We start from the raw sequence: 12,594 nt of genomic DNA on the forward strand, positions 1-12,594 counted from the left end.
GCGATCGTGCATTCGAAAGCAGTTTCAATGCCCTGCATATTAATAGCGGCTCCCTGATGTCCGCATTTTATATACAGTATAATTACCCAACGATATAACTGCGAGAGAAAGTATTGAAATATATATTTTCCCTGTGTTTCCTTCCTGCTGTGTGAGCTACTGAAATGAGCGCACTGTGAAACAGCCAATCAGAGCAGAGCTCAACATTGAGCCACACTGTGAAACAGCCAATCAGAGCAGAGCTCAACATTATTATTCATGACCCTTCCTAATAAGGTAAAAACAGACCATTTCATTCTAGGGACAAATCCTAGGGTTGTAAATGGACATGTAAAACAGTTTCTGGAGATTTTTTGCCCTTACCTAAGCCACATACCTTCTATGTAGATATCAGAGAACAATTTAAAATATTGTATCAATGCATTCTATGGCACCTTTAAGTGATTGCTACACTATTGATAGTAGACATGAAATTTCGGTGAAAATTTTCACATCTTTAATGTAATTTCTGCATCTATTTTGCATGTACAATTTTTTGCAGCACGTTTTACAAGAAAATGCTCTTTCAGTCTTTTTACATCAAAATTTGATGTTTAATTCAGTGTGTCACTTGCCGTTTCTTTGTAATTATTTATTAAATTACTACCAATTTCAAAGTAAAAAATATTTATTCAAAGTGAATCATAAACCCATTTAGGGGTTTGTTCAACTATATACATAGATAGTGTTTGGAAGTAACGCTTTAAAAAAGCAAGCAAGCATGCAGGCACAGAAGCAACCTTCTGTTCTCGCTGTATTTATCTCGATCTTTGTGTGCTTCTTTTCAAGGTCTCATCATTGCATTGCTTGACTTGTACTGGCTTTAGTTTCATCCTTTCCATGTTTTATTGAGCTTTGTTTTCAGTATCCGAGTATACCATGTTTAGCTCTCAGTATTGTCTCTCTGTTATTACACTGCTGTTTGGCATTATTATTTGTGATAGTGTGTTTGCACATGCATAGAATGTGTAGCATATTTCTAGCATTTTACTGTTAATGGGGGATTCTGTTCTTATTAGGGGAGCCTTTATGTCCATTAGGATGATTTTAAGAAAGAATGCATTTATAAAAAAACATTTCAGTTTTTAAAATAGATTTATTTATTTCTATGTCTCTTAAATTTTTCCTGATTTTTAAAAAGATAACTCAGACATTGTAATTTCCCTTCTACAATAAATGTATAAAAATATTACAATCAAGGAAGTTTCTTCTTTGCACAAAAAAAAAAAAAAACGAAAAAATTAAAAGTGAGAGCTTATAATTATATTTTTAATTCATTTTGAGATTTGTGTATAATTTGATTGTCCCCAATAGAGAAATTTAATTCAGAAGCATTTTAAATAAAAAGTTAATTGACAGCTTTCTCTCTTGTTGTATTCACAAGTCAAAGACTTGCCAAGTTTTTGCTAAAAACTGAAAACGAAAAAATAAATAAATACCAAAATTTTCTTGATGGCTGATCAAGGCCAGGATCAGATCTTTGTTCCAGGGAGGATTATCATTGTTAACTAAAACTAAAACCGTTAAAAATAAATCAATAAATCTTTGAAACAATATAAACTGAAATAAAATATCAAAATAAATTAAGATGGTAAGTAAATAAATAAATTACAAAATAAACATTTATTTTATTTCTCTTAGTTGCCTGGGTAGCATTTCTCAATTTTGTTTAGTTTCACATGAAGTCTTAAAATAACTAAAACTAATAAATAAATATTAATAAACAAATAAAAAAAATCCAAATTACTAAAACTTTCTCTAAAATGTATGCATCACCGTTTCCACAGAAATATAATGCAGCACAATTGTTTTCAACATTGATAATAATAATAATAGTAAATGTTTCTTGAGCACCAAATCAGCATCTTAGGTTGATTTCTGAATGATCATGTGACATTTTCTGACAACAGAAAATATAATAATAAAACTATAATAACATATCAATAATACTAAAATAACCTGGTAAATGTTTAATCAAAGGTGTCCCTAACTGAAGAATCACCCTAATATGACCCCCATATACCTGTTCATGCGTGTCTGTATTTCGCAGGCCTTCTCCTGGTGGCCAGAGGCGATGGGTGAGCACGCCGAGACCTTCCTGTCTCTGTACACAGTGGACATGGACACAGCATTGACCGTCCAGCCGCAGGACTCCTGGGACAGTTTCCCCCTCTTTCAGCTGCTCAACAACTTCCTCCGAACTGACCGTGTGTAGTGTTTATCTTTCTTTCTCGTTCTTTCTCCCCCCTTCTGCTCGCATTTGTCCAAAGTTCTGCTCACATGTTCTCACTACTAAGTGTGCTCATTAACACCAGTGTCGCTTTGGAAAACAATACTCGTTAGGCAAGCAGGTTAACATGCTGTGCTCTGTTATTGTCAACACACTAATTAGATATACAGTGTGATCAGTTAGTGGCAATGGAGGGTAAATTATCTCCATTTCGCCAGGCCAAATACCTGAATCCGTTTTTGCAAATCCCAGAGTGTCTGACATATCCTGAGCACCGGTATCTCTCGTAAGCAATAAGACATTTTCTGTAAAACAGATTTGAGTACTTCACAACATGAAGTTAATTGTGCAAGGAGCTTTTGGTCTATTGATAGAACAGTAACTAGAGCCAAGTTGGAGTTACAAAGATTGTTTTGCATGACTGCGACATTTGCGACGGTGATAAAGAGACTTGCTTCACTTGTCTCGTTCAAACAGCAGTTGATTTGGAATAGATACGGTCGGTTATCTAGGGAGCATGACAATGGAAATGGCAGCCTCTAATAACACAGACAGTTGGCAAAAAGATATAGGGAACTCCCACACTGTTTCATATATGAACTTTCTTGTAGAAGATCCAGTCGTATTGCTTTCCTCTGCCCTGTTCTCACTAAATTAATCTCAGTAAATTAATCTCTTTTAATCTCAAAGGTAGAATTGTAATGAGAAAAGCCTGCTGGCGAACATGTTGAAAATTGTGGGGAAATTATTTAAAATTTCTCTGTTTAAATTGGCAGATTTAAAGGAATAATTCACCCAGAAATGAATATTTTGCCATCATTTACTCAACTTTATGTTGTTTCAAACTCACGAGTGACTGTCTTTCATGGATCTCCAAATGAGAGATTTAGCAGAATGGTCACGCTGCTCTTCTCCATTTTTTTCCATATGAAAATCAACGGCACTAGCACTCAAACATGACAGAAAAGTATCATAAAAATAATACAAGCACTTCTGAAACAATATAATGGCCATACAATAATTACAAGACATATGAGAATCCAAATGAATACTTTTGTTCTGCAAGGATGCATTAAATTGATCAAAAGCGACAGTAAAGACATTTATAATGTTACAGAGATTTAATTTCAAATAAATGTTGTTCTTTTGAACTTTTATATTTATCAAAGAATCATGAAAAATCAGTTTCCATAGAAATATTGAGCAGCACAATTGTTTTTGACATTGATGATAATAAATGTTTCTTGAACTGCAAACCAGCATATTAGCATGATTTCTGAAGGATCATGTGACTGAAGACTGGAGTAATGATGCTGAAAGTTCACAGGAATAAATTACATTTTATAATATATTTTTTAAAAAGCATTATTTTAAATTGTAATAATATTTCACATTTTTAATGTGTTTTTGAACAAATAAATGCAGCCTTGGTGAGTTTTTGTTTGTGAATAATGACAGAATAATGAATAATTTCTCTGGTTTATCATGACAGTGTCATTATCAGGAGGGTATCTAATAATTGTTCATGAAGTACACATGAAATGTTTCTGAAATATTAGACACAAAAGTTAAAAATCCTAAAAAGGAATTACATTTTATCCAAACAATTAGAGACTAAAATGTGATGAATTTCTTAGCTGAATGAGATGTTTTGAATTGAGTGCATGATCAAATTCAGATTGCCTGAATAAAGTGGTATTATTTGGGACAATTAAAATAGTTGTTGCGAGAATGCAAAAATCTCAATTTTTTTAAACTTTTCTCGACAATTCAATTATTTCGAGTGTATACTGTACGTCTTAACTAGGCGCTGAATTCATCAGATGTTATTTCAAAGCCTTAGAGCAACCAAATGAGACTCTTAGGTGGCAGATAACACTGTAGCATATTACTAATGAAATATCTAATTTTCCTGATTTCAGACAAGAATTAGTTTCAGTTGTGCATGCTTTTTACAGTTTTTAGTGTGTGCACATCACAAAAAAATTATTGTGACATTGACACTAAATGCTCAAATGAGTTTCATCATTGTTAAATGGTTGGGAAATGAGCTCAAACACCCATGAGAGCAAAAAGGCTAGTGTTAATGATGAAGAACAGAGAGATGGGAATTACACTTAATGATGCCTGAGGAGACATGCATCTCTCTCTCTCTCTCTCTCTCTCTCTCTGTGTGTGTGTGTGTGTGTGTGTGTCAGACCCCTGTTTCCTTCTAAGTGCTTTAATTACATTGAGTGCATTTACATGTACAGGAGAGTAGGGTAAGCTGTGCCACTTTTTACAAACAGTATGTTGTTTTTCCTCTATGTGAAATGAATGGAGAGATGAGAGGTAAACTAACACAAATATATAGTTCAGTCATGAAACTCTAGATGGTGCTTTCTGATGGGGTGTTAACGTAACTGATGATATTCAGAGAGTTAAACGACTTGGCACTGATTGGTTCATGCTGCATATGCAGCCAATGAGCTTACTGCCTTGCATTTATATGGCTGGCTAGCATTCACTAGAGATTCCTGCAGCGCGCTTTCAGAGTTATCTGAAACCCTCCAGCTTCCCCAGCTCCACCTGTATAGATCTGCTACGAGGTTATTTTGTATGCTATTTGTGCAGCAGCAGTATGTCTTAAATACTCATGGCACCGTATCGCCATATGCATTGGCAGTAGCAAGTTCCTGTACTTGCTTGCAGCAGCAGCAATAATCTACAAATACAGCAATGACCAACAGCAGCAGCAATTCCGCCAAGACCAAATACATTAACATTGTCATATCCATCACCATGCTAAAATGTTCCGAGAGTTGTCATGATTGAACTAATTATATTTCAGGCTGTATGCAATCAACTGAAATGAGAAGGAAGTGCCAATAACATAGGGCCATAGAAATATGATTTTACAAAAAAGAAAAGTGGAGCAACTTTGGTGAAAATTGTAATCAATTAATATGAATGAGAAACGTATTTTTTTTTTTTTTCTGTATTTTAATTTAAAAAAAATAATGTACATTTATAACACTATATTAAATTAATATTAAATTACAGAAAACTAGTTAATTATAAACTGGGAGTGACAGTAAATTTATTTCATCTTTCTCTCTTCTGACCAACTTAATCAACATTTTTTCCTCTTTTGGAAAGTCATAGAAATGCTATTGTGGGTTTTTTTTTCTTTCCGGTTCATTAGCCGCTGTAAGGTGCAGTAAAAGGTAAAACTACAAACCAGTGTGTTCATAATTAAGATAATACATTAAAATAATATGGTAAGATACACCAGTTTGCAATATCAAGCAGCAAAACCAGCTGTTTTGTACAGCTAAAAAAAGCTGGAAGCGAATGACACCGGAAGCCAGACACATTAAATTTACAAATGGCCTCGCCCACTCTTACATGAAAAATAAGGTTGATAGCATTGCTCACTATATTTTGCATGGTCATATATAATAAGTTGCACATCAGTCAATATATTGTAAAGCTTTCATTCATCCTTCATGTTCTCCAGCCCACCTGTGCAATGGAACGTTCCATAAGCACCTCCAGGACCTGTACATCCCTCTGGTGGTGCGGTACATTGACCTGATGGAGTCATCAATAGCTCAGTCCATTCATCGCGGCTTTGAGCAAGAGACGTGGCAGTCTGTGAAGTAAGAGCCCATTTAATGTCAAGCCATTAGAGTCCTATGTAATTTTATTATGTATGTCGTCTTATTGATTGATTCTCCTTGAATTTAGGCGAATACAGTGCCGTGTTTGTTTAAACGTGTCAGGCTATTTCTAGCAAACCAATTAACTTATTCATGTTTCAGAGACTGGAAAGATGATTGGAGAGAGGTAAAAGAATGGAGCCTCAAAGATTGTCCTCATACTTTTCCATTAATGCTTTGTACTTCTCTGATTCACTTCACAGTTTCCTGTTGATTCTGATCTTATTTAATTTGATGTGAATGAAAACAAGGCTGTGAGGTGTAGACATGAAGTCTGTATGTCGTGCGGTCGTATACATGGGTCGTGATCATTCCGTGAACCAAACAATTTCCTGTGGACGCAAAACTTAAGAAAACATTGGCTATGAAAATTAGACCTTACATAAGACCATAACGCTCATGTTCTGATGAGAATGACTTTACTGTTTTTATGTTTGGAATCCCAATGTCCTCCGTGATGTAATGTAAAAATAGTAATAGTAAAAATCATAATAATAAATTGCCTTTAAGTTCCTCTGACCTAATCAAAACGCTTTAGGGTTTCTTCTTCTTCTTCTTTTTAACAATAATAATAATAATAATTACCTATTAATTATTATTATTATTATTATAGTTTTTAAATGTAATAATTAACTACTACTACTATTATTATTGTTATTACTACTACTACTTTTATTAATATTAATATTTTATTTATAATAATAATAATTTATAATGTAAATAATTAAATAATAATAATAATTACTACTACTAATAATAATAATATTGAGTTATTGTTGTTGTTCATTATTATATATTATTTATTATTGCTGAAACTTTAATTCTTTTATAATCATTTGTAAGCAATTAAAATAATTATAATGAAATTAAAATAAAATATTATTATTGTTGTTATTTATAATCATTTGCCTTACATTTCCTCTGACATAATAAACAAACCTCATATGTTGTTAATTATTATATATTATTTATTAAAGCAATTAAAATAAAATATATTTAAATAGATAATAAACATAATAATGAATAATTAAATATTAATAATTATAATAGTTATTATTATTGTTGTTGTTGTTATTGTTATTATTTATTATATATTTATTTATTATTATTAAAGCTTTAACTCTTTTATAATCATTTATAAACAATTAAAATAATAATAATAATAAATAATAGAAATAATAATAATAATAATAATAGTTTATAATAAAAGCTTAAACTCTACTTTTCTTTACCACAAAGTAGACATGAACTTTTCAGAAATGTTGAAAGACATTCAACATTGAAAAGAAATTGATTGAATTCACATTGAAAGAAAATACAATAAAAGAAAAAAAAAAAGTATTTTATATCTGGGGTCTCTATATCTGGCGACTCCAAACTGAACATGACGCTTAAAATAATATGACATTGGACAGACTGTATGTCCGTCTTCAGTTGTGTCTCATTAAACATGCCGTCTTCTCCAACTAAGGTGCATTTCCTTCCTGTCAATGAGCTTCGGATGCCTCAGAAAGATCAGTCAGCTGCTGGTTATTCTGCTCTTTTGTCTTATTGTCGGCCTCCTCTCAGGGCTTTCTGCTCTTGTACTCTCTGATCTCTGGCAGGGCCATCACCAACAATCTGCCAAGTGTTCCACTGCCCAGGGTTCCCAACCTGCCTCTTAACCTCCCTCAGATGCCCAGCTTCTCAGCCCCTTCCTGGATGGGGCCGCTGTGTGACAGCACGTGTGTATGGGCCAGCTGGGCAACATCACCTCTGACTGCTCTTAACAAATGCTTATTATAGCCGCAAAACATGCGCAAAACGAGTCTTCATGCCTTAAAACCATTCAAATATGTTTCAATCACAGGAAAGAGATTGTGGCATATGCATTTGTAATGCAGCCTAGTGGTAAATATGCCAAATGATGCTTTCAGTTGTTGATCTGATGAAGCTCAGTTATTGCTATAATAAGCATTTGCGTGTTAAATGTAATTCATAACAAAAATTAATTCGTTTTAGCACTGTCAGTTACACTTCCAATTTTAGTACCCATAAAGTGCATGACTGTTATTATGTGTTTCCTGTCTGTCGGCTTGGGTTGGGAATCAAGAAGCTGTTTTTCTGAACTGGTTCCATTATTTAAAAAATAAATAAATACTCGTTCTTGTCACAAATGTCTGCATTCTTCTGCAAATGTGGATCAAATAAAGTGCTGCAGTGATGGTGTATTTTTGAAGGCCAACTCATTAGTTAGCATATATGATTTTTCCATTGGTTTTTGTATTACTGCAAAATATAGGTGACCAACAAAAATGTATGGTTCTTACACGTCTTTATCGTCATGATAATCTTCACAAATCAACACAACTTTTGCATTTTGAAGCATAAATACAATTACCAGAAGTAAAAAGCTAAATGTAAGTAGTAATCGAACTACACCACGGTCGCATGACTTCAACATTGCCACAATTAAGCTTCCCACAACTCTTCCAGCTTTTATTTAAAAAATACTTGTCCAGAAAGTTTTAGAATAGTTTGCAAGAGCACAGTTATGAGCATAATGAGGTTGTGAAAACAGACTAGTGAACAGATGAGTTTACCTGTTTGCTGTGATGAAATAATGTCCCGACAGCCTCTGTAGTCCCATTTAGCCACTAGTTAGCAACCGCCTTTTTCAAGACAAGCAAAAGCTTTTAAAAAATCACAAGAGGGTTTTACTGATGTATTTTTGTGGCATAGAATACAACGTGAAAATATCTTGAGCTTGTTGTAACCACAGACCTTATTTCAGACATTTAAACAAAAACCCATTTAAGAAACCCATTGATTTTAGAATGATGGAAGCAGAAGTGCTAAAATGTTAACTTGTTTCTGGGTTTTAGCCTACAAAAATATACTTCCCTGCAGAACTTTATTCTCTACCAATCTGAACTTAATGTGATGGAAAAACAGAGTGGCTGTCGTGAAATAATTCAGAGGCCATAAATTGATGCACTTATATGATAAAATACGATAATAAAAGTTACACGATGTTTGTTTGTGATTCTCATGAGTTAGTTATTTTTAATGATTTGGCTAAAAAGTCATGTTTAGTCTAAACCAATTGAGTGTTTTGTATGAATTCGCTACTTGTTTTACCTAATCTCTTCTGAAATTGCTACTTTTTTATTGTGTTAAGTGCTTAAAATTGGTACTTGAATAAAAAATGAGCTAATTTATCAAAAATAATATTATTTTTATTTTTTATATAGCTAAGGCCATTTATAAGACAGTGGGCTCCTTCAAAAGAATCATTCATGGGACCAGAATCATTTGTTTAGAATCTGACTCATTAAATTGCTTACGATTCCCATCCCTGTTGCCATCAGAGTGTATTGATCCTGTTTGTGACGTGACTGCTTGAATATTTTGGTGTCGTGTTGTTCATTTTAGTGCGTTTTGTGCCAAAGTGGCTTGGTAACTGATCATTTTTGGGAGCTGCTGTGTGGCTTTTGTTGTGTGATTCATTGGCTAAATTTAACACAGTTATGCATTTGGTTTACAGCGGACAAGGAATTAATTTGCCAGATATTTTGTGAGTACCAGTGATATCATCACATGCTTGTGTTTGGTGTTGTGTTTGTAGTATGACAGACAGACAAATTCATAGAAACCTGTTTGTAAGATGATTCACATGGACAGCCGAGTCTCCATAAACTCCATTTTCTCTTACACACGGAGCACCCAGGTATCATCGGTTCAATCTGCGAGCGTTTAAACCTGCTGTGAGCATGCGACGATAAACACCAACACTATTTTCTCTCTACCATCGGGGGTTATCAGGGTAACACTATAGTATAGTGACCTCATACACCATTTCAAACACCTTTATCCGGGAGGAGATGTAAACAGCCTTGCTCTACAAGAGAACGTCTGACAGCTACGAGAGCCTAAATAATGTCGGAAAGTTAAATTACATCCATCTCAATTAGCCTAAAGAGTATGAACTGTAAAAGCACACCAGCTTTCAGGCCTGAAACAGTGTCTGTAGTGGGTGTAGTCCTGTGGGTGTCTGTCAGAGGGGACTCTGTGGTTAGCTGGTTGTTAGATTCAGCGAGAACTTTGCGTTCTCCCCTGGGGGAGTCTCTTTGTCAGGCGAGAAACTCGTCCATTTGTTCACCCTGCCTCTTTCCTTTGCTCACTCGGGCTTGAGGCGGAGGCGCGGACCCCCGAGGGGGCCCTTACGGACAGTACCGCTACTAATTAATCGAGTGGGAGCTTGTGCTCGCCCCTTTTAATTGCACAGTGGACTTTGCCAAACGATTTATTTTCCCGGACCGCCACTTGTGAAGGTAACAGTCTTTTAACAGCGAGCGGAACGAGTGGCCTTTTTTAGTTTGCTGTGTCGACTGCGGTTGACATGGCAGTGTCGCTCCATCTGTCTCGATTGGTGGAGATCTCTTGAGCCCGTTCAAACGCAGCAGAGTCGCACACAACATCACTGGAAAATGCTGTCGATCTCGACTTCCTGCAGCTCTTGGAACAGTGGAACGAGTGGCCTTTTTTAGGTGCGCTGCTTGCGACTGCGCGTTGCTGTGTCGACTGTAGTAGTGCTGCTCCATATGTCTCGATTGGCCAAGATCTCTTGAGCCCATTAGAACCCAGTGGAGTCGCACACAACATCAGTGGAAATTGCTGTCAATCTCGACTTCCTCTTGGAACAACCGCTCTTAGACAGACATTCCTGTCTGATGCACTTCAGTCAGCTGGGTGCAAGAGAACCTGACTTCTACAGTACCTCTCTCGCATAATTAGTCTTTTGACTGTGCATTTTGCAATTTGGGGACTTAACTGCTCATTGCTAATGGAAGGAGTTTTCACATATAAGTCCTCCGTCCCCTTTTTGAGTCTCTGAACCCTTTCAAGTGCATTTACATGAATTGATTTATCAGACATTTGTATGCAAGTGAGAAATATCTGTAGGTGTTACAATAATGTGACAAGTGCTTTAATGACGTGAGATAGTGTAAAAAATTCAAAATAATGTAAAATATTCAAATAATATATTAATTACAAGATGTTAGTATTATATAATATATTATATTATATAATATATTAAATGTAATATATAAAATCTATTAATGTTAATAATTAGTATAATATTCGAATGTAATATTTTTAGTATGTTATAATAATATAATTCTAAAATAGAATATTCTTAGAATTATTTTAATCATAATAATAATAATATAAATAATATTTTATATTAATGTATTAGTTATAAGACTAATATTAATATACTTACAATAATATTATACATAAATAATATATGTAATCTTTTGAGTAAGACAAAAAAGATGTTAAATGATGCAATATATTGTTAATTCATAGGCATTCAAATAGTTAGAAATGCCACAAAACTGTGATATCATATATGTTGATAGTTGAATTGACATCAAGTACCGATCTGTCTTGCATGACAATGTCTGCGAAGTAATTTATTTTATTATAAAGCGTCACAGTCTTTTGTCTACAGTACTTTGACCTTGGCATTCATACCTTAGTTTTGCATGTTTCATTTCTAGATTTGTAATGTATTTGCTGTGGGGGGGGAAATGTTGAAATTTCTGGCTTTAAGATCAAGCATGTGCTGACATGTCACTATTTCTGTCTTCCTCAGTAACGGCTCGGCCACATCAGAAGATCTATTCTGGAAGCTGGATGCTCTTCAGATGTTCGTGATGGACCTGCACTGGCCAGAGCCGGAGTTCGCCAAACATCTGGAGCAAAGGCTCAAACTGATGGCTAGTGATATGATGGAGGCTTGTGTCAAAAGGTCAGCTATTTAAGGACTAATAATGGCATTCATTTTAAAGACAGGGGCTTCATGTAACTGATTTCTCCATCTCTGATGTCTAGGACCAAAGTTGCCTTTGACTCTAAAATGCAGAAGTCTTGCAAGTCGACTGATTTCCGCATCCCCTTGTCTGTGTGCACAATGTTCAATGTTCTCATGGATGCCAAGAAGCAGTGCTCCAAGCTCTGTGTTCTTGACCAAGGCCAGGAGGTAGGTCACAATCCTGTCAGGGTCTGTCTGTACAGACACATTCATCTTTATCTTAGTAGATGTTTTTGATGAGACTTATGGTGTTCATAAAAACATTTCGTCTCTTGTGCAATTGGCAGTTGAGTGTTGAAAACAAGATTAAGAACATTGAATTACGCAACTCTAATCAGCCATTTGAATAGCTGTCAAACTGGCAAAGGTCCATTTATCAGTTTCTCCTTTTTCAAACTTGCTTTTGAGTTAAACTAGCGCAGGTGTTATTGGTTGGTGTGAAGCATTTTGTGCTTCCTTTCAGTGGGCGATATTACCTCCTCTTCTTCTGCCTAGGGATAAGTCTCGACCAGAAAGTCCTTATGCTCCAGAGGCCTTGAACCAACCAGCCAAACCCGACACCCAGAGCTGCCATTTTAATTTCAAACAAGCCAAATCATTATACTGGCTTCTCATTTTCATGACAACCACGATTCTATTTTGTCTAGATATCTAATTTCCTGTTTTTGTGTGAACATTTCACATAGCAATTCATTAAAGTAGGGTGACCATACGTGCCATTTTCCCAGGACGCGTCCTGGCCAGGATTTCTATATTGCCTAAAA

The 12,594-nt window shown here is 35.1% G+C and overlaps 1 protein-coding gene across 4 annotated transcripts in view; it reads left to right on the plus strand.

Moving 5' to 3' along the window:
* The window catches only part of cadps2 (Ca++-dependent secretion activator 2), a 189,061-nt gene that overhangs the window by 162,531 nt on the left and 13,936 nt on the right, over positions 1-12,594 (plus strand). For 2 of the 4 annotated variants that reach the window (XM_016499462.1, XM_016499466.1), the window contains 6 exons: positions 2,090-2,246; positions 5,769-5,910; positions 7,575-7,694; positions 9,497-9,526; positions 11,612-11,767; positions 11,851-11,998. In XM_016499462.1, coding sequence (XP_016354948.1) covers positions 2,090-2,246; positions 5,769-5,910; positions 7,575-7,694; positions 9,497-9,526; positions 11,612-11,767; positions 11,851-11,998 — 753 coding nt within the window. The remainder of the gene's footprint in view (positions 1-2,089; positions 2,247-5,768; positions 5,911-7,574; positions 7,695-9,496; positions 9,527-11,611; positions 11,768-11,850; positions 11,999-12,594) is intronic. The other 2 variants (XM_016499480.1, XM_016499473.1) reach the window with 2 other exon arrangements.

The sequence above is a fragment of the Sinocyclocheilus anshuiensis genome, unplaced genomic scaffold (genome assembly GCF_001515605.1).
Source record: "Sinocyclocheilus anshuiensis isolate Anshui unplaced genomic scaffold, SAMN03320099.WGS_v1.1 scaffold1054, whole genome shotgun sequence".
NCBI classification, from domain to species: domain Eukaryota; kingdom Metazoa; phylum Chordata; class Actinopteri; order Cypriniformes; family Cyprinidae; genus Sinocyclocheilus; species Sinocyclocheilus anshuiensis.